The sequence below is a fragment of the Balaenoptera borealis genome, assembly GCF_965194805.1.
Source record: "Balaenoptera borealis genome assembly, chromosome: 8".
NCBI lineage: Eukaryota > Metazoa > Chordata > Mammalia > Artiodactyla > Balaenopteridae > Balaenoptera > Balaenoptera borealis.
In genome coordinates, this window is record NC_138865.1 from 56,657,430 (window position 1) to 56,685,249 (window position 27,820).

The window sequence follows — 27,820 nt, forward strand, 5'->3', positions numbered from 1 at the left end:
GCTCCAAGACCGGCCCAGACCTCTCGTTTCATCTTGCCATGTCACGAGTCAATGCTGTGTCGTCTTTTCAAAAATCTGCCTGATTTAGACAAGAAAGAAAAGTACTTTCATGTTGCAGCCGCAGTCCCCTGCTAACTTGTCAGCAGCAGGATATGATTCACTTGAGCCCAGAAGAATGGAACAGAGAGGCGGGTTAGGCAGTTCAATAAAGCCCACGGACAGGTAGTGTGTGACATCCCCAGAGAGCCACAGTTAATGAAGAACAGGTCTGCTTAGTTCTCCACACACTGACCTGGTGCTGTCCCCACAGTTTTCTCATTTGATCTTTCCCAGCAAATTGATCTTTTCTTGTATTTTTTTGCCTTCCAAGTTAGTCCTTGTGGGACCGAAATTAGCAGAGCAACTTAAGTTGGATAATACAGCTGTTCAGAAAAGAAGAAATTGGACACTGGCTCAAAAAGGGGCGGGGGTGGGGGTGGGGGGAGCTTTCCTTTTTGTTGTTGTTCCTGGGAATATTTCTTATATTAAGGGAGCCCCCAATAGGTGTTGACTTGAAGGTAGTGGTTCCCTTTATTTTTAATTTTAGAGTTAAGGTTCCAGACAATTTTAAATGTTCCTTGAGTATTTGAAAGGTGGTCCTAATGAGTAGGAGGAGTTCGATTTAGCATTTTTTCATTTTCACTTGTTTGAAATGATTTGCCAGTTGACTGTGTGTCTTTTATGGCTATTGTAAAGTAGACTAAATATCAATGGCATACTTGGACTGTATTTATAGTCTTCTGAATAATGACAATCCCAAAATATCTAGGGCTGAATAGCAGAAAAGATTAAACAATAAAAGTTATTAACAGTGTTGTATATAAATATTATGGTACATGGACATGTTTTCTACAAATTACCATCAGCCTCTTTTATATAAAAGCCACAGATACACTGTTAATAAAATGTTTTTAAAAAATTTCAAGATCCTGAATTTATATGTAGGTTTTTAGAACTGAGACTGGATTACAAGTAACAACTTCTGTAGATAGATACTCATTCATGCATGTCCTTATTTTTTGATTAAATTTCGTTTTAGCAAGTGGGTAAATCTAAGTTGGGAGTGTATATATAGTTTAAACAGGTTAAAGTTTCACTATAGAATTTTGTATCTAAGGCTTAGGTTGGAAGCAGTTAATAGATTCTTAACTCATTGCGGACTTGAGGAGCAGTGCTTTCTGAATTCCTCTGCAGCTGGTCTCATTTACCATCTACATCCTTACAAGAAACAGTTGAAAAACATTTCTGTGGAAGGGAGGCAGCCTCCTCAAATCTTTCCTGTTGGATGGGAATTACATAGGATCATTGGATCATTGGTTAGTAAACTCCTCTCTCAAGAGCTAGAGGGAGCCTCATGATTTTATTAGATATACTTAAGGTTTTTTTTTTTTTTTAAAAATCACTCTAGCAATCAGAATGTTGCAGAAAAAGAGATAATGAGTACTGGCTTAGTGTTTAGGCTTAGAGGTGCTATTGTAGTTTCTTTTTTTTTTTTTTTTTTTTTAGCTGTGATGGAAGCAGCAGAACTGTCTCCAAGAACAGTCAAATAGTCAGCTAAGATTTCTAGGGTTCTACCTTTCAGATGATCTGAGGATCAAGCAAAATGCACCCCGATACATTTTAAATCTGTTTTGGTTTGCTAAGTACTGTTTGTAGCTTTGTCAACTGATGGAGGTCTGTTAAAGAGGCCAACCTTCAAAGTTCTGTTAAAAGGAACTTCCTACCAAATCACTGAGGAGGGGGGTACCTTCTTTCTGTTCACTCAGGGCAACCTCCTTTTTTTTGAAGTAGTTATACGCATAACTGCCGTACTCTGGAGAGAAAACTCCTTTAAGATAAATACTTCATGATATAAGCATAAATAGTAAACCATTTATAAAGCCAGTGTATTAGGGATCAATAAATTAGTTAAATTTAAAGAAATAGAACTTAAGTGGTATTAACTTCAATATTTGTTTAATTTCACATTTGTTTATCACTAAAATCTGTGATGTTTACTTTAAATGGTCATTGATCATAATTGCGCTTTAATATTTATATGCTAGTTTTTAATAGCATTACTTTGGACAAACTTATTTACCATTTAAGTAAATGATACAATCGGTGAGATAAACTACCCAGATTGGTCTTTTTTTAATCTTCTGCACAGTAGCTCTCATTATGTTGCTAGCCAATAAAAGTCTTTATTTGTGGCTTATTAGAACCCTCAGTACAAGCAAGAGTTCAGCTATAATTTAATTTGGCTGTTCAAAGAGGCTCCCTTGTTTTAAAGCATGTTCTCAGTACGATTTTACCATTTATTGTGAAACTATATTCTAACTTGTGCTTATGCATAGGAACAGTTTTACAGATATATCATTTTTTAATGTTTGGCCATAGCAGAGTCATACATTTTTTTCCTTTAAAAAAATCTGTATCTAACAATGTCAGTTTTTTTTCCTTTTGCTTTATTTTTCCCTTGACATTCTGGAGCACTTTTTTCTTGGTGATTTGAATAGCCTTGTTATGATAATTTAAAATCAGTTCCCCAAGGAATATAACCTTCCCTTAAGGTATAGTGAGTGGGGAACTGAAAAAAAGTTAATTCCATAATTAAGAATTCTAGCCGAGGATGTTTCACTACTGCAGTCACTTGAAATTACAAAAAAGTTTGCCTTGTACTTTACACATTGCTAGGGTGATAAATTCAGTTTCCTTACAGGAAGCTGCTGGGAAGTTTTGCAGTGAGTGGAAGATGGTTTGAGAGTTTTGGTGGTAGTATTCGTAACAAATCACTTGAAGACTAGACCTTGACTATAGAACTCTAAGATGAGCATTCAGGAATTCTTCCTCAAGGAAGGCAGAATGTAGAGCTGCTAAATGAGTCACTGCATGTATATCTTACCAGTGGGAATCGCATCAAGCCACCCCTCTAGATACAGTATTTAATAGTTGTCAAAATGTACAGTATTGTCTTGGAGCTTGTGGTTCACGAGTTCATAGTCTCTGCTTTTTTGTGTTCAGTACAAAGATGTAAGAACCCACACAAAACATTTTTCTCTTATTATGACCTTACATTTGCCAAAGTGCCCCATGCTGAAATTCCTTTTCAGTGTCTTTTTTTTTTTTTTTTAGTCCAAAGCCAGACGTGTACCCAGACACAAAAGCCTCTGTGTATAGCAAGCTGTTTTAAATATTGTGACTCGACGATGTGCTGTCCTTTCTCTGCTTGAGCCAAGGATCTCTGCTCAGTGTCTGGATTACCAAGCTCCTTCTTCATTGTACCTCTTGTCAACCATTCCTATTCATTTAACCTTTCATTAGTGTCTGTGCAGCTTCACTGTCTGGAAAGGCAAGGAAAAACCGAAAGGCTCCACTGTCACAGTTATTAGATTTCTCGGTTACATCCCAGCAACCATAGAGAAGTGAGAGTCGACACTATTGTCGTGCATGCTGCTGTCCTGGGGTGCAGCCCTTCTGTGCACGTCAAGGACATGTGCCACATGTTGATATGCATCCCGGGGATAAATGCACAACACGGGGGATAGGCCGATGCTGGCAGTAATGAGCTCTGTAGGAGTTATTGCAGAGACCAACAGTTTGTGAAGGAATTTTGCTTAACAGGCCAAGGAGATAGACAGAGTTGAGGGCTGCCAAGATTTGCCTGTGCGGAGCTTAAGTCAGTCGCATTGTTTTCAGCTAAACTTCATTTGAGGGGAGAATTGAATAAGTTGGACAGCAAGGAAGAGTCTTATTTTCATTTTTTAATCTTTCAGAGGACCCGAGTGATGTTTCTGGTGACTATTCAGTGTATTATAACTATTTTTTATACTGACTGAATCATCTATGTAAATGGATCTATTAGCAGTTTGTTAATTCTTCCATATCTAGAAAAGAATTTAAGAGATATTTCATAGATGTCATATATGTATTTTAAAATCTATGTAAAATAATGTAGCCTATTTATTTTCCTATGTTACTATTTTCCCCTTTTGATTTCCCTCTAGCATCTTCTGTATTATCCCTTGATTCCTTAAAAATGCAGTTGCCTTGTTGCCTCAGTGTAAAGGAAGAAAAAGATGATCATTGGATTATTTGCAAATCATAATAAAGACCAATATTTGCAGACTTTGGATTGGAAAATATTACTCAACATCTTAAGATTCATCAGATTACTTTTTAAGAATTCTCAACACATTTGAATAGAAAATGGTAAATTATAATACCTGCATCTCACTTTACCCACAAGTTCATATATTTTTTTAAATTAGGAAAATCTTTGTTGCTAGGGGCGACTAGAATATTTTTGTCTTTCTAATTTAAATAATTTTTGTCAGTTTACCAAACTTTTTTGGGGCTCCCCAGTAGCTTTGCAAATATATGAATGATTTATTACTGAATCCTTATAAAGTGATTTTTAAGTTTTACTTGACCTTACCTTCTTTAGCCAAGGCTAACTTTTTCACAGTTGTATTTGAAACTTTCTCTGCTAAGCTTTTCATGGCGTCTTGTGGGCCAAGTTATCTTTGTTTCATGGAGGAGAGATGAGCTATTTCCACATTCCTTTCTTCAGGTGGGATGATACTCTGCAGGGAAATACATATTCATTCAGTAATTGACAGCTAAGTGCCCAGCCAGCCCAGGGCCATGTCCCAGTCTCTTGACCATTGGATGGAAGTTCTGTGCAGATAGTAAGATGAATGTATTTTGATCATCTCAGGTGACCTGGTGGCCTTCCCACGGACAAGGCAGGGGTGTGTTAACATTGCCCCTTCTAATATTCCCGTTCCCATTCATTATGGTTTGTGTTGGCAGAAGTAGAAGAGGAAGGAGGGACATTTGAGGCTGTAATTTTACCTTCCCCCCAAAAAGCCATGTGGTAGTTAAAGAAAAGGAATGCATGTCAGGAGCTACTCTCTAAAGGAATTCTGCACCTATTCTTCATGCAGTCAGTATCTCAGCTGGCTGACCACGCCTTGGAAAGCAGTTGCACCACTGTCCACTCCAGAGTGAGAACAGCCCGGGGACTGGGTTTAGAGGCAGGTCCCATTCTAGTCTACCTAGGTCTGAGAGCCTCCATTTCATCTTTGGTAAAACAAGTGAGTTTTGTAATTTCTATATTTCTTTCCAGTGGGAGCACTTTATATTTTATGTGATAAGACTATATAATCAGAGCTGTTTACCATTTTAATAGCTATATTGAGATATAATTCACATACTGTACAATTCATATGCTTAAAAAGTACAATTAATAACATTCCATTGTATGGCTGTAGCACATTTTATTTATTCATTCATCCAATGATTGACATTTGAGTAGTGTTCACTTTTTTGTTATTACCAGTAATGCTGCCGTGAACATTTGTGTGCCTGTGTTCTGTTTTCATTTTTGTTAGGGATATACCTAGGGGTGGAATCGCTAAGTCATGTGGCAACTCTATCTTTCACTTTTTTTTTTTTTAATAAATTTATTTTTGGCTGCATTGGGTCTTTGTTGCGGTGTGTGGGCTTCTCATTGCTGTGGCTTCTCTTGTTGTGGACCATGGGCTCTAGGTGCACGAGCTTCAGTAGTTGCAGCACGTGGGCTGAGTAGATGTGGCGCATGGGCTTAGTTGCTCCGTGGCACGTGGAATCTTCCCGGACCAGGGCTCGAACCTGTGTCCCCTGTATTGGCAGGCGGATTCTTAACCACTGAGCCACCAGGGAAGTCCCTACCTTTCACCTTTTGAGGAACTGCCAAATCGTTTTCCAAAGCAGCTGCACGTTTTACATTCCCACTAACAGTGTATAAGTTTCCTAATCTCTCCACATCCTCTCCGAACTTGTTTCTATCTGTCTTTTAATTTTAACAATCCTAGTGGGTGTAAAGTGATTTTGATTTGAATTTCCCTGATGATTAGTGATGTTGAGCATCATTTCATATTGCTTATTGGCCATTTGTATATCTTCTCTGTTTAGCAGAAATGTCTGTTAAATCCTTTACCCTTTTTTCATTTAGGTTGTCTTTTTATTGTTGAGTTGTAAGCTCTTTATGTATTCTGGACACAAGTCTTTATTAGATACAAGATTTGAAAATATTTTCTCCCATTCTGTGGGTTGTCTTATTTTTTTGATGGTGTCCTTTGAAGCACAGAAGCTTTAAATTTTGACAAAATCCAATTTATTTTTTCTTTTGTTGTTTGTACTTTTGGTGTGCTAAGCAATCATTGTCTAACCCACGCTCATGAAAATTTACTCTAAGAGCCTTATAGTTTGAACTCTTACGTTTAAGTTCTTGATTCATTTGGGCTAACTTTTGTGTATAATATGAAGTAGGGGTCCAGCTTCATTCTTTTGAATGAGGGTGTTCAGTTGTTCCCAGCATCATTGGTTAACAGTTCTTTGCCCCTTTGAATTATCATAGTACCTTTTGGGAAAATCATTTGACCATAGATGTAAGGGTTTTTTCCCCCTGAACTCTCCACTTAGTTCCACTGATCTGTATGTCTATCCCTGTGCAAATACCACAGTCTTGATTACTGTAGCTTTGCATTGTTTGCAACTGAGAAGTGTGTGTCTTCCAACTTTGTTCCTCTTTTTCAAGATTATTTTAGCTGTTCTTGGTTCTTTTGCAGTTTATTTTTATTGTGATAAAAATATCACATAAAATTTAATAACTTAATCATTTTAAATATACAGTATAGTAGTGTTAGCTGCATCTTTCTGTGCAACAGATTGTTAGAACTTTTTCATCTTGCAAAATGGAAACTTACATCTATGCCTATTGAACAACAACTCCCCTTTTCCCCTCCCCATAGATGCTGGCAACAACCATTCCACTTTCTAAGAATTTGACTACTTTAAATACTTCATATAAATGGAATCATGTGGTATATATCCTTCTGTGACTGGCTTATTTCACTTAGCATAATGTCCTCGAGGTTAATCCACGTTGTAGCACATGACAGGATTTCCTTTTTTTTAAAGGCTGAATAATATTTCATTGTATGTATATACCACATTTTCTTTACCCATTCATCCTTAGATGGACATTTAGATTGAGTCCACTTCTTGGTGATTGTGAATGATGCTGCAGTGAACATGGGTGTGCAAATAACTCTGCAAGATTCTGCTTTCAATTCTTTTGGATATATATCCAGAAATGGAGTTGCTGGATTATATAGTAGTTCTATTTTTAATTTTTTGAGGAACCTCCTTTCTGATTTCTGTGGCTGCTGCCCCATTTTACATTCCTACCAACAATGCACAAGGGTTTCAATTTCTCCACATCCTTGTCAATGCTTGTTACTTTATGTTTTTGATTTTTTTTTTTAAATAGTGACCTTACTAACACATGAGAGGTTATATCTCATTGTTTTGATTTGAAGTTACCAATGATTAATGATGTTGAGCATCATTTTATATGCTTGTTGGCCATTTGTATATCTTCTTTGGAGAAATGGCTGTTCAAGTCCTTTGCCCATTTTTATTGGATTATTTGATTTTTGGTTGTTGAAATGTAGGAGTTCTTTATATATTCTTGATATTAACTCCTTATCAGAAATACGGTTTGCAAATATTTTCTCCCATTCAGTAGGTTGCTTTTTCACTCTGTTGATTACTTTCTTTGCTGTACAGAAGTTTTTAAGTTTGATGTAGTCTTATCTGTCTATTCTTTCTTCTGTTGCCCTTAGCAGTTTACTTTTAAAACTCAGAAGAAGCGTAAAGGCTATGTTAGGAAAATACATCTATCGTTCGGGTAAAAAACTCTTGGTGATACTCCAGGGGACAAGAAATATGTCATTTGGTAGCCAAAAGATGATGGCTCTTAGCTCCCTGTGTAACACCCTGGTTTTGCTTTGATGTTTCTTAATTATCATTGAGTTTAAAAGCATTCTAGGTGTTCTATATAAGAGATACACTTCATACCCTGGAGGGTGGAATTAAGTACCTAGAAATAATTGTTTTTAGTTTCATAAATAGCTCAAAAGGAAAGGAAAAAAAACATTATTGAGAAAATTTGTCTTCCTAGATATTCCATTGTAACTAAAAAACACCACCAGTGATTAAAACTAAAAATTACTGTATGATCTCAAACCCAAACTAACTGGTCCAGTTACGTTTTAAATAAATACCATGTTCAAATCTGGCATGGCACATTTGGAGACATGAGCTTATTTTAAAGTTTACCTGACAAATTTTGTAATTAATATACCTCATCGTTGAGTTAGAGAAGCTTGAGAGCAAATGAAAGATAACGTAATTTGGGGGCAGCTATGCTGTATCATTGATGAATTAAAAAAAAGTTTGTTCCCTTTTAAAGTTCTAATTTTTCTTTATTCATGCTAAGAAACAACTATATTTATCTCCATCTAAAGTAATTGTTGCTTTCCTAGTATTCTGATGAGCAGTTCTTGCTTAGCTACATTGTCTGGTTTTGGCCTTTTGCCAGTTAGTTTGGACAAAACTTTCATTATTCATTCAGTATCAACTATTAATTAGATGGTGAACTGATCAAATATATATGTGGAGAGTATGTATTTTTCCCCCCCTCATCAATGTTTACCTAAGTTACATAAATAGTAATTAGCCAATTTTAAATTGTATCTTATGACATACAATTACTTTTCTCCTGGTGAAAATTCTAGAGAGGATTTACAGTCATTTATAAAAATTGTATGGTAGAAAATCTTATATTTACCATACACTTGATTTTTGGTTATAATAAATTTCATTATAACAAATGACACAGTTTTTATTAATGTTGAGCAATAAATCAATGCTACTTTTCTGTTTCACATGTTATGACGTGCTCATATGTATCTTGTTTTATATATATGGAATGACAAAATCATGTGTACTGTTATGGTACCTTTCATGGTTTAAGGACATAAAGTATGTAATTACCTGGAAAAATACAGCCATACAAAGAAAGCCCATTCATTTCTCTGTCCTATGGTATTTAATCTACCTGTAATACACACTTTACTCTAGTGGATTAGGGAAGTTTTTTTCTGCTAACACGTCTGTACACTAACAGGTAAGCTTCTGGAAGTACAATATGATAGTTCAGTTTCCTCTCATTCAAAATGGTGATAGGAAACAAAGCATAATATTTGTTCATATTGGTTTTTGATAGACTAAAACATTAATTTCACTTCAGAGTACATTAACTCTGAATAATATGAAAAAGTAGATAAATATTTTTTAAACTCAGAAATTCTGCCACGTGTTAAGCCATATTTTTTACCCTGTAAGTCCTTTGCAAAAAATATTTTCACATAAAGGATTTATGTGTGTCCATTGGTCTTTGCAGCTTCGCTTATGTCCATAAACAGCAACCAGTCACTGACATGACATTTCTGTGTACAGAGGACTGTGATAATTAGATCTAATGAAATGTGTGTGCGTGTGTGTAGGTAGAAGCATCAGTGACAAACTGATAGTCTGCAACTTCCTTATGGGAGAGGGAGAAATCAGAATAATATAGTTCACTGAAATTTTGTTTTTGGGTGTGTGAGGGGGAAGGGTTTGACACATATGTGCATTTTCATACTGCAGTAATGCCTGGTACAATATTTTTTGTAGTCATAGGTATATGTTATGGATGGCATGGATGAATATTGAGTGTATCATTGAATATTTCATTAATATTGTCAAACTGTGTTTCTGAAATACAGATATGCCAAAGTAATCTGTTAACAGCCAGCAGGTAACTGTTTGTTACTATATGTAGAATAACTTGCTGTAGATTTGCATGAAACATTAGACAATAGTATACTGATTTGGTAAAAGTAAAAGATGCTTTTGAAAATGATCAGGTTTTTATGTTCAAGTGGTACATTTCACATAGGCATGGGAGTTGTGGTTGTCATTATTTTCCACAGCATAACACAACTTTTCAGTATTTTAGATTGTAATTAAACAGGCGATTGCATTTCTGTGATACACATGACACTCTGTTCGGCACCGTATGTCTAACAGATGAGGTAGAAGTTCTAACCCTAATATGAAGGAGCACAAAGTTCATTGGCAGGAGGGTATTCATTATCTTGAAAGAATAACCATGGTCCAGGGGACTCCACTGGTCTTTGTATGTTTAGAAATCTAATTTTGTCAATACACGCTTAAAAGAGATCAGTCCTTCATGGACTCATTCAGCTGTTCACTGACTGAGGGGTGGAGATTACATACCCACATGTGCATGCCTGCACACACGCCATGTGAACATGTGTGTACCTACATACCTTTTTAGGTGAAATACTTCCGTACTACGCCTATCGGCATGCTTAGCACATTCTCTCCTTTGCAGGGAAATTTAAGTAGGGAGTCAAATCATAATCCAAATATTGCTCATTGCTTTATGAACTTGGAATTTGATCAGAGATTATTAGGGATGGAGGTGGAGGGTGTAAGGGCCTCCTCCCTCTGTAGAGAAAACCTTTCCATTGGCCTCTGTTTACAATGCACCCTTCAGACTCCTCACTCCTGGACTGTGCTTGGAAGAGCATTGACAAAATTGACCCCTGTTGCTTTTTTCTGCTTCCCATTCACCTTCTGACTGATAAATTCTTTTTTCTCTGGATATGTTAATATTCTCAAGCAGATATTAGGCAACTGTCCTGGGAGCTACTTGTTAAGGTGACTTTGCATCTGTTTGGTTTTTTATGGATCTAATGCAGATGGCAGTCCCATTTCATTCATTTTAAATTTCTTGGGAGATACTTCATGCTACTACCTTACATGTAATGTGTTTTGTATATGGGTAGGTGAGAATGGTGGGAAGCCACAGAATAAGGCTGCAGTTTCCAGGAGGAGAAAAAGATGTATGTTGTTGTTTTTTAAAATAATAAAGCTTAAGACCAGTTAAATACCTTTTAGAGAAAGTTTCTATTGTTTAATAATACCTTGTAGAGAAATATCATGATTTGAGATTGTCCTTATATATAGGTGGAATACACTGCAGTTGAGAAGTCAGTAAGGGTGTGTGTGTGCATGTGTGTGTGTGTTTAATCTCTGCATCTATTTTCTGTGTGATAGAAAAGTTCCTTGATTACTTTGGGATTCTCTTTTCCATTATACAGTTAGAGCCAAGATTAGATTTTAAAGATTCTCAGTGTTTCACATTGTGTGATGTTCAACATCTCTTTACTATTTCATGGGTGCCAAAAAGGACCAAAAAGTTAAATCTGTACCTTTGACTTCACATTGGTTGATTCCAGCAACTTCCCAGTTAGTTTCTTTTTTTTTTTTTTACTTTAGTCTTTTGTTCCCTTTAGAACACTTTAATATCAATTAGATTTTGACTACAGAGAAGCATTTGTTAGGGGAAGAGAAGGTAGGAGGATAAGGCACTGAACATCCACTGAGCCTGAAGGATAGATGTTGGTGGACAGGGGAGCCTCCTGTTGGCTGTGATTTCCTTAGATCTAGTCCAGCTTTCATCCTTGCGTCCCTATTTCAGTCTGCAGTCTGTAAGTTTCAGAGCAGTTGTGGTACGGTTGTGTAGTGTGAGAATTTTATTATTTAAACCTATAGGGTTTAATGTATTCCAAATTTTAAATTTGAAAAGGTGTCAGAACCAAAAATTAAGTGAGGGTGGTGATGGAGAGAATGGAAAAATTGCACAGGAAATGTTGAACACTGATAAAAATATGGTTAGAAAAATACATTGAAAAACAAAGGGCCAGTTAAAATGAGTGCCGTGAGACTTAATGTTTATGTGACTCCCCAACCTCCTTGCTCACCACGTTTTTCCTCAGGATCTTTCAGGGTCTCCTCCTCTTGTGCCCCTCATCTACTGGGCAAGTCCTGTTAGATCTGTCTCCTGACTTCCACCCATTCACCATCACCCTGGTCAAAGCCCTACCACCCTTTACCTGGAATACTGCAGTAGCTTCTATTTGGCCCGGTGCTTCCATTCCTGCCTCTGTCCTGCCCACTACACCCAGAGGACCCTTTACGGAGAAATCACTTCCCTATCACAAAACCTTCCAGTGTCTTCTTTCCTCTTACCACACCTGCAGTGAAATCCGAACTCCTGCCGTGACTGAAAAGGACATGTAAGATGTAATCCTTGCCCAGTGCTCCAAAGTCATTTCCTACCACCGCTCACTCTGCTCCCATAATGCTGACCTTCTTGCTGTTCACTGAGTATGCCAAATTCCTACCTTCCTTAGGCCTTTGTATGCAGTTTTCCTCTGCCTGGAATGCTCTTCTTCCAGATTTTTGCATGGCTTGCTCCCTTATTTCATTCATGTCTCCTCGAAAATGTTATCCCTTCAAAGAGAACTTACTGATAGCTTTCGTCCCCCAGCTGTCTTTCCACCCTGTATGTTTCTCTGACCTCTATCCCTGCTTCTTTTCTTCATGGCATTTATCACCACTAGAAAAGATACTTAATTTGTTTACTTATATGTAGTTTATTATTTGTCGTCCACCTTCCTGCCAGGATGCCAAACTCCATAAGAACAGGGACCTTTGCCTGTCTTGTTAATTTCTGAATTTCTGCTGCTTGTAGCAGTGCCTGGTATGGGAAACACTCAGCAGATGTTTATTGAGTGAATGAATATACCTGCATGTGATTTTCCTTGTAATCATTAACAGATTTTTTTTTATCAGTTTTTATCGGATCTTAGTTATTACTTGGAGGGTTATTTATGGTATTTGCTGTTGCAATTATCTGAACTGCTTATTGGAGTAGTGGTTTCCAGAGTAGATGTAAACACCCCAAGAGGTATGCAAAAGTCATCCTATAAGATCTGGGGAAAATGAAATTCGATTTATCTCATTCTCCTATTTTTATATTTGTGTTTTGTAGTGTGCATGGTATCTTATAGTACATGTATAAGAGATACATTGTGCAATCAAATTTGACGCTATGGATTGAGCATGATCTGGACCACGATGGTTAACTTTGTTTAAAGCAAAATATATCTCCGTAATCAGGCTTTTCACAGATGTGCATTTGAGTAATAAGGTGGTGATACCACTCGTGAGAATGTGTAAAGTCTTTCCCATTATTCAGAAAATTGTACAGATCTAATATTGGGTTGGGAGTGAGATATTATTTATGTAATTCAGCACACACGTGTGTACTGATAGATAGTCCTTAATATTCAACTTCTGGTAGAATTTTCAGGTATCTTGAGTTAAATTGCTCCTGTAATGGGGCCCTTTGTACCTGCACTAACCCATATGAGGAGGTATGTTGAGCCATTTTAAGTGATGATTCAAGTTTGCTTGCTACCTGATTGGTCTGTTTGGGGTGATCTGTGTTTTTGGTTGATTTTTGAATAATTCTTTTATGTCAGTTTTAGTAATTTAGGCCTTTTAATGAAGCTTAACTGGGTATTTTGGTGACTTCAGTTTTTTTTTAAACAGCTTTATTGAGATATAATTCACATACCATACAATTCACCATTTTAAGTTTTACAGTTCCATTTTGTAATTACAATATATGCAATTTTGAAGACACTATGGGGAAATAAATAAATGATAAACTTAGAATTCGGAAGGAAACCTAGTTAGGTATTCATTTTAGTACCTTCTCAAGTTAAAGGAAGTTTTATAACATTCGAAGAACTTGTTAATAAAAATTTGATAAGATTCATAAACTTGAGTGAAACATTAAAGTAATTAATATACTAATAAATGTGCTAAGGAAACTTGAAAACCAAACATAAGTAGATACAAGTAAGTATTATTCTGTATAAAATAGTCACCCTAGAAGGTCATACACTGATGTTAGCTTAAAATGTTTTGGAGCTCATCATTTGGCGTTGGGTTTGGACAGCCTGTATCTAATTCTTTTAATTATCTTCAGTGCCAGCAAATTTTCTGTGACAAAAGTTTTGGTTTTCTGAATTGTCTAGAAGTTAAGCCTGATGAACATGGTGGGTGATAAAGCCAAATAATTCTATTTTTGGTAAGAAGAAAATTGGCACAGTTGATTTTTCTCATATAACTTATGAATTGGCTCTGGAAATAGTCACAAAGGAAAAATTCCAGAAACATTTTGAACAATAGTAGTGTTGTTGGAATGAGTGCAGTGTCCTGAGGTGACAACTCAGACATATTGACTATTTTTCCCCACCAATAATGGAACTTCCTATTAATATCCATAGAAACTCATTTGGTTCTAGGAGAACCGGTGGGAGATTTTTTGCATATATAGATTCATACATGCATGCTTACAAACATTTTTCTAACCATCAAATTGTGTTAGTATTTTGTAGTCTTATGCAACTGGGCTGCACGTGGCAAGTATCTGATAGATTGTACTTCAGTGTAGATCTTGTGAAATCTGAGTAAAAGTATTATAGGTTGTGGCCTGAGGAGGCCTCTGAAGGCAGAGACGATCAAGGAAAATTTTACCTAAGATGTGAGACTGCATAAGTGCTCCATGATATTAAAATGGTTTTATGTAGCGCTCTTTGGCTAGAAATTAGAACGATTGTCACATAGCTTATATTGTATACTTTGTCTTAGTTTCAGTAAATCTGTATATGTGGGGCATAAATAAATACTCGGGACATGAGAAATGAGAAAGCAAGTGAAGTACAAATTTGTGCACATAAACTGTTTCTGAGGCAGTCTTGTCTATACTGACAGATGACAGAAGTCAAAGGAAAGAGTAGTTGCTAAAGGGGAATATGATTTTATTTTGTTTTTTATGTTTTAAGATTTGTTTTTGAATTCCCGTAAGTTGTAGTTTCAGGTGACACTTATCAGTTTCTTTATGATTACTTTCTGGTTCTCAGTTGAGAAATGCACTAGTTATACCTTCTCGGAAAATGCTGTGTTGTTAAACTTTCTTCCAATTCATCTTCCAACCTCTTCTCCACAGCACAAAACGCTAATTTTGCGTGGAATTTATAGATCTTGGCATAATTTTATTGTTAAAAATATTAAAAGCAGTTTTGAAAAATCAGTTTATTTTGTGAAATCACACCCACACCCTATCTTGAAGTTTGTAGAAGATTTTTAGGAATGAGAATTCAAGAAATAAAAAGGAATGAAATAAGTTTGACTCCAGAAAAGTTAACTTTAGATGTTTCTGGATTCCCCCAGAATTCTCTGAAACTTTGGAACTTTCTGATTTGAAAGAAAGTTAAGACCAACTGGTATTAGAAGTAAACACCTGTAAACTGTTGGGTGTTTTCTTTTAGCCAAACCCAAAGTGAACTTATACATACGTAGTTTACTAAAGCTTTTTACATAGTTCTGTGAAGGTAGAGAGGGCTCTTAGCAGGCCCTGTTATAAGGTGGAAAGCTCTGCTCGACCAAAACATGAGTGCATCATTAATACTATCTTTGTAGGAAACACATGTGCTGTCTTCATGGACCATTTGGCCCATAAGATGGGATTTGTCATAATTCACTGTCATGTATGATGATTCCTTTGGGAGTGTAAGGTCTAGCTGGATGGGTTCTCCATGTTTTTTATCTTGTTCCAGGGTGGCTTATTATACTTGAGAATGCACTTAATTAAAAGCTCTGTGTTTTCCAACACCCATTCACAATACCTACACCTGACTTTGTCCATGGAATTCCATATGCAGATTGAGGGCAGTCGTGACTTGGAAGATGGAAGCTGTCAGACTTGAAACCTACTTCCATTTTTTGGTGTCATCTCTTTACCATGAGATATTGGACCTTTCTAGGTTTTTTGGATTAGTATTCTCAGGAAAAGAAATTTATATTTGATAAGAAACTAAAGAAAAGAACCATTTATTAATATTCGATATTTCTCAGAATATCATGAGATTGAGTTTTGTTGTGTTTTTATAAACTACTGCATCATAAATTTCTTTTTAATAAAATCTTTGGCTGAATCCAGGCCTAAACCAAGACCCTTTCTTAGAAAAGGGAAGTTTTGGAATATTTCATGTTATAATCTTTGAGATCAAACACAGTAGGAGCTTACAGAATTTCAGTTTTTTATGTATGTATGTAATCTGTTTCTTTACTTTCTTAAATTTGCCCCTCATTTGAGTGCAGTCATACTTTATTATAATCAACTGTTTATACAGCTCTCACATGCTGCTCTGTAGATTCTTAGGTATATAATTATGAAATTTTCATCTTTCTATCTTTATCAAGGAATAAATGATCCTAAGTGGATCATAATTTAGTAATGTACTTATCTAGTAGTTTCATGTTTTAATTTTTAAAGCTCTGCTGAAAGATTCTGGTTTGGGGCTGTCTCGGCAGTATATCTTGGACAGACGTTTAATGGTCAAAGTTAAATTGTACTGCCTTGTATATTCCATTTTTAGAAATTAGTGTTTCATCCCTGATTGAGAAATCCAAGACTAGGACTATCAGACTTTTCTAAATGTGTTTAGCCAAAATTCAGCCTTCTTTGAAAGGTGATTCTTTTTCACCAAATGAATTTTATAAAGTCAGCTTCCTTAATTTGTAATGTAGGCGCAATGAAAGCCGCAGGGTGTTTTTTTTTCCCTGAGAAATCTTTAAAGAGATGTTTAAACAAATCAAAATATGCTTATAATTTTAAAGAAATAATTTGGTGTGGCAAGTTTTAAATTAAAAAAAAAGGCATATACATACATGCACACACACACACTGCATAACCTCTCTTTGAGTCTTTGGTTTAAGTCCTCTGTCATATAATGCCAAAAACTTTGTTCTGAGCTGCGTGTGTGTTGAAACATGTATGCCTGTCCTAGTGTCATAACTAATTATATCTCTCATATGCTTACTTCTAGTAATTGGAAAGTAGACCTACCGCAGCAGAGGATTTTAGTTTTATCTTGAGGACCTGCTATAGAAATCAAGTTTTCGACCATGCAGTAACTTGACATTGTAAACTGATATTACTGTTTTAAATATATCATCCACTTTGTGTTTTGCAGAAATAGTGTACTGTAAGGGAAGAAAAAATTCCAGTGGTTCTTAAAAGCACATCTGTCTTTAACAGTAATGATAAACGCTAATACTGACTCACTTTGCAGTTTTGACTGTGATAGTTCATTTATAAATTGGAAATTGACAGTCTAGTGTTGTGATAACAAAATTTTATTGGATTTCTGTTTCCCAAAGTTTGTCAGAAGGTTGTAGCTACTGGCAAACCTGATGGTGCTTTGGTCACTTAATCTTCATGGATGGGTCTAAAATAATTCGGGGCTCATTCTATGAAAATGCATTGAGCAGAATTTTCACCGACTAGTTTAGAAATCCTGTCTTGGACATGCTTGTGACTGGGGCAGCAAACAGTGTGTAATATGCACCAGCATGTATGAAAATATGTGGTCCTTGTCCCTGCCTGCTGCAAGAGGACTTTACCAGGCTTCAGGCTCTGAGCTGTAGTCTTGTCGCAATTAAAGTCTTAGGGCTGGGAGCAGTTAATGCTGGTGATAGATTGTGGTATTTAGCGTTGTGCTGTGTTCCCTGGTGAGCTAGTTCTGTAGACTTACAGGATTCTAGTCAGAACTTGGGAAAGACTCTACCAAAGAATTTGTGGTGATTAAATACTTTTGAAAGCAAGAAATACAATGACTTTTATTATTAACAGGCAGACCTATTGGGCTTTGCTTAAAGAAATAGTGAAAAGATGATGCAGTTCTGTGATTGATAACTGTTTAAAATTTAACACCAAAAATGCTAGATTTTCTTTTCTCATTAAGTTTAAGTATTCCTAGCTTTGAAGTTTCTTTCCTTTCATTCTTTCATTATAGTTGAAAATAAAACTCTGCAGTTCTGTATTTCAAACTTAACTCTGTCTTCTGTATTTTATACTAAATCAGTTTTTATAAATTCTGCATTGTTTCTGTCCTCTGGTAACTTAAGTATGCAGAGGCATTGAACTTGAACGTTTTGTGCTCTGACATGTGGGGTTTGGATTCTTGGTATAACTCTTCTGTTTTGAAAACTGAACTCCCAGTGGTTTCTTTCTAATCAGTATATCATGACCTGTTACATTAAAAAGTAAGATGGTCTAAGCCATGTAACTTTTGAAGACTGTGACTGTAAAAAGCATGCATGAAATAATGAAAGTCTTTCCATTTTTTAAATGTTCATTTCTCTTAGAGTTTTTGTGGTGTCAATCAAATGAATGCCAGTGTTTGGTGTTAAGAATAACTGACGGTGGAAATCTGAATTTGCAGCTGATGGGCCCCGTAAGAGAGAGGGTTATCTCCAAACGTGGGGCACCCTGGCTGTGCGTGACAGCCTTGGCATCCAGCCTGACGGATGGGAGCAGCTTCCCACTCATCAGTTGGCTGTGAAACACTGAGACGGGGAAGATGTTACAGCTTGTCTGGGTTCTGGACCTGGGGGTGCTGCCACCTCCACGGGGTGTTTGGAAATCTTGGGAGATGGTTTTGTTTGTTACAAATGAGTGGAATTGGAGTGCCTCCTGCTATGTAGTGGGCCAAGGACATCTCATTGTCCCAGCCGCAGAAGAATTTATCCTCAGTTATGACTTGTTCTGCCCAAAATGTCAGTGCCTCTGCTGGGAATCACTGGATAGTTATTGATATGAAAAAAAAAAAAAATTGGTAAAAATGATTCGCTTTCCCCCTAGAATTGCCACCTGACTTTTTTTTTTTTGGTTGTGCTGTGCAGCTTAAGGGATTTTATTTTCCTAAACAGGGATTGAACCCTGGCCCTGGCAGTGGAAGTGCTGAGTCCTAACCACTGGACCGCCAGGGAATTCCTACCTGACATTTTTTTTAAAGGAATGTTTCCCTCCCCTTCCCTGCTTTCCCCATTCCTTCCCTTTAGTATAGTTGACCCTTGAACAACACAGGTTCGAAGTGCCTGGATTCACTTATACACCGGTTTTTTTCAGTAGTAAATACTACAGTTCTACATGATTTGAGGTTGGCTGAATCCTGGATGTGGAAGCAGGGATATGGAGGGCCAACTGTAAGTTATTCTTGGGTTTTTGATGGTGTGGAGGGTTGGTGCCCCTAACCCCCATGTTGTTCAAGGGTCAGCTTTCTATACTTGATTGCAGCTTAACAAATGGAACCCCAAATTCCGCTTCTTAATGTTCTTGAGTAAATTGATTTCTAAAGGTATATGGATATTTTATACACTTGGCATACTAAGAATATTTAGTTGTGAGCTCCCAAGTCAAACCCAGGTAGACCCATTTATGCAAATACCCATTGTATTGTGTGTCAGTGTTTGGCAGATGAGCACATTATATAAGTGTGTTGAAACTCATGTCTCTAATTTTTTTTGTAATTAGAGAAAATAATTATCTTTGTGAGAAATTGCTATAGAATTAAAGAATTTTTAAGTCAACAGAAAAACATTAGAGTAAATAAAACCAGAATTTGATAAAAACAAATATTTTTACATATTCATTACTTTCTCATGTCAGTACCAGTTCTGAAATTTTGACTGGAAATTTCAACATAAGGCCCTGTATTTGAACAATATTCAGTCTGGAATCACTATTTAATATACAGAATAGTACAGAAACATTCTCTTCTCCTTCCACACACATTCATAGTCATGTGGCAACCTTAAAGTAGCTCAGAAGCATTTAATAAAACCCACTTAGTCGGCAGTAGTTTTCATTTATGAAAAAGCAGTTTAGGTGTGTGTGTTAGTGTGCAGCTTTAGAATGGCCATAAGTAACGTCTCAACACAATCCAAGGATAATAAATCAGCCCTTTTTTGGGCTTCTAACAAGAGTTTTGGCTTTGGTGTTGGAATGACCTGCATTTGAATACCGATACCTCTACTTACTAAGGTAGAATCTTGTTGTACAAATTCCTTTACCTATTTATTTATTTCTAATTGTGGTAAAAAAAAAAACCCACATAATATAAAATTTATCCTCTCGTCCATTTTTTTTTTTTTTTAATGCAAAGACTTTCATGGAATTCTAATCAACGGACAACATTACTTTTTTTTTTTTAATTTTATTTATTTATTTATGGCTCTGTTGGGTCTTCGTTTCTGTGCGAGGGCTTTCTCTAGTTGCGGCAAGCGGGGGCCACTCTTCATCGCGGTGCGCGGGCCTCTCACTATCGCGGCCTCTCTTGTTGCGGAGCACAGGCTCCAGACGCGCAGGCTCAGTAGCTGTGGCTCACGGGCCTAGTTGCTCCGCGGCATGTGGGATCTTCCCAGACCAGGGCTCGAACCCGTGTCCCCTGCATTGGCAGGCAGATTTTCAACCACTGCGCCACCAGGGAAGCCCTCGTCCATTTTTTAAGCGTAAGTTCAGTAGCGTTAACTATATGCATATTTTTGTGCCTTTTAAAAAAAAACTTTTTATTTTGAAATAATTTCAGGCTTGCAGAAAAGTTGGAAAAATAGTATAATAAATTCCCATATACTCTTCACCTGGATTTCTCAAATGTTAACATTTACCATGACTATGTAATTAAAAAAATTGAGATATAATTTACATACTATACAATTAACCATTTTAAAAAGGGTACAATCAGTGGTTTTTAGTATATTCACAAGGTTGTACAACCATTGCCACTATTTGATTCTAGAATGTTTTCATCATTTGAAAAGCAAACTATACCCCAGAGTAGTAACTCTCCATTCACCTCTCCACCTAGCCCTTGGCATCCTTTACTTTTTGACCTACTGTGCTCTCTCCTATGAAATATAATAGTATTGCTACCTGGAGTATTTTGAGATAACATATGTGAAAATGCCTCACATGGTGTCTGTCAAAGGCAAGTGCCAAATGCTCATTCCTTTCTTTTCATTTATCATCTGAACAGAAAGTATCATACTTAAACCTACATGAATTATTTTGGAAACTGTGATGCCAGTGAGAAGAATGGTTTCTTTTCTAAGAGAAAATTGAATTTTCTTACTAGTTTAGCAGTCAAAAACATAATGGAGGCAGTTACATTAAAATAGCTAATATAAGGTAAAACAGCCTCTGAAACTCCAAAAAATATGTCCATAAAATAGTGTTTTGCAGACATAGGCTAGGGAAAAATCTTTTGCAATGGTTGCCCATCGTGCATGCCAACTTTTTCATTGATTAATCTTTTACTTTGAAGTTTTATCTTTTTTGACACGTTTTATGTGTCTGTTGTTTAAACATTTTCAAACTTTGTATGATTGACTTCATAACAAGGCATGTAACTACCGCAGTGTGGTAAAACCAGTCAAGGATCATAAGGGTTGCACTTTTATCTTAAATGACAGACAGGTACACCTCATGACCTGATTAGCCTTTGGTGATATGATGGTTTGATTGTGGATGCAGTTTAGCTCAGATACCTGCATTTTGAGGAATGATTAGTTACTTATGGTTCTGATTGCCTTATCTACAAATGTTGCAAATGTTCTAAATATTTATAGTGTAGTAGGAAGCAGTATAGGGTAGCGTAGGGATAGAAAGCATATGAGTCAGAAAGGCCTGAGTTTGAATCCCAACTGTGTTATGGGAAGTTTGACAATGGACAGAATTTCTTGAAGTGTCAATTTCCTCATTTGTTAACTTGGAGGGTAATAACCTTCTTTGTATCAGGTCAGAGCGAGGATTAAAGTAGACATAGCGTGGGTAAGGATCAGCTCAGGGCCTGATATACCATAAAAACTCTTTAAAATGGTAGATGTTGTGCACATTTCCTTGTGTGTTGCTTAAAGAAGGGCCTCTGTAGTCCTGTGATGCTGATTAATTTATGTGTGACCTTTTTTTATTTGCCTAGAACATTGCATATTAGGTCATTTTTTCTTGTGAAGTATAGAAGTGCAGTGTTCGAATGAAAAATCTGAAGAGCAGCAAAAATAATGACCACCCTGGCTGAGGTTACAGTGGTGGAACTGGTGGGCTCATTTCAACCCAAAAAGCTGATTTTTTTTTTTTTTTGATATATTACTTCCTGTTTAAAGTTATGCCTGCCTATTGCGAAGTAGCTAAAATGTTTTATGGTACTGAAAATAATAAGTTAAGGAAATTGGCCAATTTGAAAATGCACATCATCTATATGGTAACCCTTCTCTGATGAGCAGTCTTAGTCTTATTTTACAATAGAACTGCTGAATTAAAGATGACTGAAATGTTCTTTGGGTGTCAGATTCATAAACATGATTATATATGGTTTTTGTGGCTGGTGATGAGCATAGGAGTACCAGTTTTTCCCAGTCACTCGACCTGGTAATTCTTTTTTGCTTTTGGTATTTCTCCCTGCCTTAAATTCTTGAATCTAGTGACAAAACTATTTAGTGTGTGTCACAAATCTGCCTGTTTGGAAAGGCCTACAGACATCGCAATATTTTGTCATCATGACATTAAAGGAAAAACACTTTTTATAATAGGGTGAATACTTCTGAGCAGAAGCAAAGGTCAAGCTGTAGAGTGAACTTTTGAGTGACAGCTGATGTTAGCATGGCTTAAGGGGGAGATGCCAGGTCAACTGTGGGCATTCATTAGCTTCATGGATATGAAATGACAGTCTCTTTGCCCTTTTATGCCAGGGAATGCTGAATTTTCTAAAAGCAAAAGGGAGAGGAGCATGTGTGGCTGCCAAAATGAGATGGTAAGAAATTAAATGATCAGGACCCAAAGCAAGGAAGAGTAGGGGTTTAGGGTGTGTGTGCGATAAACATTCCAGATAGGCACTGTGGAATGGACCAGAAGGCACAAGGTCTGTTTTTTTTCTAACCCGGACTCTGTCACTGACTAACTGTTTGATCTTTGTAACTTTGGTACTTCTTCAGAGCTCCTTATCTGAAGAGCAGACAAAATGAAGGATGGAAAACAGGTTTCTCCTCCCTTGCAGTATTGATAGATCGGTAATGGCTGCTTGAGAAAAGGATTCTGAGACTGCCTTGGGTCAGTGGGAAGGAGTTGAGCGGTTGCTGATGACCATTGTAGGGGCGTGTGTGCTGGCAGGCATACACGTGTGTATGTAGGTACATGCGTCGCATTTGTTGACTAATCATAGTTCAGAATCCTTTTCCATTCACATTGTGTATCAGAGGTTACATTTTTCATCGCTATAGGGTTGAGATGATCTTTTTTTTTCAAGTGCTTGACTTTAATCATTTTTACATTTTACCACGAATCTTATAGTTTATGAACATCTTCACAGAAAATTTCTCAACATATTCCACAAATACTCATTTGAGTTATAATTCTTCCCATTGTATAGCGGAGATAATAAAAGTACCATGGATTTAGGTGTTATGACCAGGTCACAGCACTGTAAAGCCAAGGGGCACAAAACTGGGAACTGAATCTTCAGACTCTAGGTTTTGCATATTTTCACAATATTATGCTTCAGGAGGTGAGTAAGCGAGTAATCTTTTGAGTACTTACTATGTTCCAGCTGTGTGCATTATTATCTCATTTAATCTTTTTAAGCATCCCACAAACCAGGCATTATTAACATCGTTTATCACTATGGAAAAATGAAGCTTCAGAAAAGTTAAGTGGCTTGCAGCAAGTCATCCAACTTGTAAGTGACAGCATGAGGATCAGAGTACAGGCCTAAGTCAAGGACCTGAGCTCTGATAACCACAGTATTCAGCAGTAGAGACGATCTTCTTCTAATCGACCTTTGTATTCCTGCCTGAAGGTCAGTGTATTTCTGCTTTGGGGAGAGAATCATAGGCCATAGAGCCAGCTGCCTAGTAGGCATACAGTGATGGCCTCTGGGAAGGAATGAAGTGGTTGTTGCCTGAGCTAAAGAGTGTACAGCATGCTGCACGTAGAGTCACGTGGGGTTCTCTTCTAACCTGCAGATCCAGGTGAGTCAAACCTAATAGGTCCCTTCAGAAAAGTAAGCCATCTAATGAACCACAGTTACTTAAGTGGTTATCGTTAGTTAGTATTTGGTATAGGGCATTCATTTTTATTCTAAGATAACTTTCAAAACTAAGTCATATTTTGGGTTGTAATTTAATACCAAATAGAAGGAAGGTAGGTAAGAAAATTGGTGATGGCGTGTGACTTTTGCCATATTGATACACAACATAATATAAACAGGGCATTAAAACATGCAGAGCCCTTAGCAGCTAGTGCCGGTTACGAGTGGCTCAGCATTGCTGAAAGCAAATAAGATTGCCTCCAGCTGTACAATATATACAAACTGTTGGAGAATTTTTGCTTGACTTTAAGGAAAGAATACTTAAGTTTCTAATGCCTTTCATTATCTAAGAAAATTATCCAGAGTTGTTAAAGACTTAATCCACTGTTTTAGAAACTCCACATTTTAGTGACTTTTATATATTAGGTCTTTGTATAAGAAGGGACCTATGTCAGAACTAACTACTGTTAGCTCATCTTCACTGACAAACAGAATTAGTTTTTCTTCACATGCGTTCCTCAAGACATTAAATGTAGGAAACCTCTTTGTGGCACACGTAGGCCAACATAACTTTTTGTATTTCTTTGTGTCTGCCTGAACCACCATTAAGATTGTCCCTGCCCAAGGGTACGAGTCATGTTTTATTCATGTTTGAGTCACCAAACCTAGCATAAGCCTGGCATACAATAATTCCATAAATGTTGAATCAGTAGCTGAAATTCAGTTTTAACCTAAGAGCAACAGCAAACTACCAGGTGAAGATCATGTCTACTGTTTGAAGTCTAAGCTGTAGAAATCTGAAAATACACTGGATTTTCCATTCTGCAGTTCATACAGGTTAGCATGTTTTGTTGTGATCTGTTTTCATAGAGAAATCCTCAAAATCTGGAGAGTGAGTGGTAACAACTTGCATTTCTTTGCTTTGTTTTTCCTGTAAAAGTCTGTCTAGATTTAAATGCCAGAGGTCTGTGCATGAAAAAGACTCCAAAGAAATATTTTTTGGTTAAAAATAAGTGGTAAATGGAAACTTGTGTACAATATACAGTATTCTGTGGGCCTTATTTAACTAGACCTAAACATCTGGTAGCCTGAGCCGTCAGACTTGCACAGCTGCAAAGGACAGTAGTGGATCTTGTTAGGATTTGGCATCTGAATGATCTGGTTGTGTCTTCCACTTTGGTGTTTTTACCCCACAGATCATAAAATATAGAAAGCAGAGCAAAAGTGAAAGAGTGGATGCCCTAGGCGTTTTAAATGATGGGGCAGAGGTGTGATGGCCCTGGTAAGCAGTACCTTGGGAGCCCCCAGGTCAGGCTACTTGCGGCTCTGTTGTTCTGGTGCCTCATCTTTGAAGTGGTATCACAATACGGGCTTGGATACCTTCCGCTAAAAGTACTTGAAAAACTGTCATTCTGGGGCTTTATTTATCTCATTGTATAGATAATATTTGAGGACCTCCTTTATGCCAGGCATTGCCTTTGGGACTGGAGATAATTCCCCAAGGACTTGGCAGTCTGGTGGAATTAGGGTTTTCTAAGGATGTGTTTCATGGTGTTGTGGTTTTATACTACTAAGATCTTTGCTGTGGATCAATTTTTAGCTCCAAGAGCATGAAAAGAAAGGAAAAAGTAGAAAATGTCTTGTTACTTCTCTATCTCTATGCCTTATACAAACGTGACTCTTTGAATTTACCTAAGTCATCCCCCACATCAGGTAGTAGGACACTGGGCGGGATTTTATCATACAAAAAACTTTTCGGGGGCACAGCCAAAATATTCTCACAAATATTGAACCAGGTGTGTAAGTTGACTAACTTTAGACATGTAGTTGTCATTATTAATGTAAGTGGCTTGCTATTACTCAAAATGCTGTGGACAGCCCAAGGACCTTTTCTGATTCCTGTGTAAGCAGGGAAGTTTAATTTGCATGTATATATTGAGGTTGTCTCTTCTACCAAAAACTGAAGAAAATCATCATTTTTACTTTATGGGATTTGTTAGTCCTAGTCTTTATAGCAACTTCACGTTAAACATTGATTAGCAAAGTATCCTCTTTTTGTTCCTGATGGTGAGGGTTCCTTAAGGACCTGGGAGAAATTAGGATTGACCGAGTAGAGTTGAACTTAATTAAAAAAATAAGGGAGACATTAAATTATATTCTTGAATCGGTTTTCTTGAATATTTTATTTCCTGGGAAGGAAGGGTTTAGCAAAAGTTTTTAAAAACGAGATAAACTAGAGATTACATCACATTCATGGCCACATTATTGTTTGGGAATATATTTCATCTGCATATATGCTTTTATGTTTTTAAAAAAGACTGTTCACGGACGGTCCACTTTATATATGGATTTATTTGACTCCATGACTAGTTATCATTGACTATAACTTAAAAAAAAAAAAAAAGACCTCTATTCCTTTGTCCAGATTAGAACAAACTGTGTTTGAAAGGGGGGCCATGAGGATACCACGAGTAACCACAGACTTGGCCCACAAAGGAAAGGAAATTAGGGAAAGAAGGGAGCCGTGCCTTTGGTCCCCCCAAATCCTAGTCTGGGAACCATTAGCAGGACCATCTTGCTGTGCGGCACATTCATAGCGTGAAAGGCAATTTCTAAAACTGCTAAAACCAATCCCTGTAGGGTTTTAGAGATTAAACTCACCACCCTGTGTTATAACCAGATGAAAATAATTATGTACCGCAGCCTGCTTCTGAGTGGGGTGAAATGGATTTCTAGTGCCAGGATTCTTAACTAGGTGAGATGGGTGCTGTGTTTTACTAAAGGCTCCCTGCAGTTCAGAGCCTTATCCTATTAGGGCAAGTCTCAAAACTGGTCAGACTGGGAAAAAACAATACAACTTTAGACATCAGTTCTTTTAAAACCTCTTCTAACTGAAATCTGTGTTTTTTGGCAAGAGACTTAAATCTCATATTTAAAATACAGTATCAGAACTGTACCTTGTGCATACTAGTTTTTCGCTAAATAAATGTTAAGAGAAAAATTTTTTATAAGCACAAAGGCAGTTTAGCTCAGATTCTGCCTCTATAAAATAAGGATAATAATGGTACCTACCTCATGGGGTTGTGGTGGTGAGGATTAAATGAGTTACTATATGTAAAGTGGTTACAAATGTGCTTGGCACATAAAAATAAACCCAAACAATTTTGATTGAAAAAAGCAATCATTTGTTGATGGAAATATTCAACAATTTTGATTGCCACACAGAAAAAGTAGACAGTGTTTACTATTATTATTATATGAAGTCCCTGCTGCTAACATCCCACAAGTGGAGAATTGTTTCTCCATTTGCGTAGAAGGACAGTGCTGATCGTAGCACACGCTCTGTAACTCAGTTCTCCTTTGAACAATGGCACGAAGTTTGTGATACTAGTGAGTGAAGCTATTATCACTAAATGAGACTCACTGACTAGACTTTTCATAAGTCCTCATGGGTATACATGACTGACTTTGTCCCAATGAACACTGACTTCTGTGGAAAATATTAACCAACCATACACAAGTGAGAATGCCGAAGACACATTACCCACTGTAGAATTATCGACTTCTTAAAAAAGAAATCAAAACTAACAAAGGAAGGGGAATCTGTTACACTATCTTTTTGTGAATTCACTTTTATAAAAATTCTTTGCTGGGTGCTTAATATATATAGGGCAGACACTGTACTAAGCTCTAAGGACTCAAAGATAGGGGAAAAAGAGTAACAATCCCTACCCTAATGGAGGTTACATAAGAATGAGACTAATAACATTTAGATAATCAGGCAGAATTGTGAATGGTAAATGTGGTAAAGTTGGTAATACAAATGTTGGCTTCCAGATACATGTCTTCTGAATCCTCTAAGGAAGGTGTCATTTTTTTTCTCTTCCCACAAAAGAGAAAATGGGCCCAAAGAAGATAGCAGACTTATCTAAGGTCAGGCAGCTGGTAAGGAGCAGTCTAACTTGAGTGTGATTCTAAGCCTTGTGTATTTTTTGTTCGTCTGCTGCTGCTGCCACTTATTACAACCAATGTGGGGAAAGAAGGACTTAAGTGTCTAT

The 27,820-nt window shown here is 36.9% G+C and overlaps 1 protein-coding gene across 17 annotated transcripts in view; it reads left to right on the forward strand.

The window, feature by feature from the left end:
• BNC2 (basonuclin zinc finger protein 2) overlaps window positions 1-27,820 on the forward strand; it is a 429,325-nt gene that overhangs the window by 11,479 nt on the left and 390,026 nt on the right. For 10 of the 17 annotated variants that reach the window (XM_082401617.1, XM_082401635.1, XM_082401636.1 and 7 more), the window contains exon 1: window positions 1,250-27,707. The exons of 6 other annotated variants lie outside the window; for them this stretch is intronic. In XM_082401617.1, coding sequence (XP_082257743.1) covers window positions 27,663-27,707 — 45 coding nt within the window. In that variant the 5' untranslated portion in view covers window positions 1,250-27,662. Of the gene's footprint in view, window positions 1-1,050; window positions 27,708-27,820 lie in introns of those variants that run through there. One more of the 17 variants, XM_082401624.1, reaches the window with a different exon arrangement.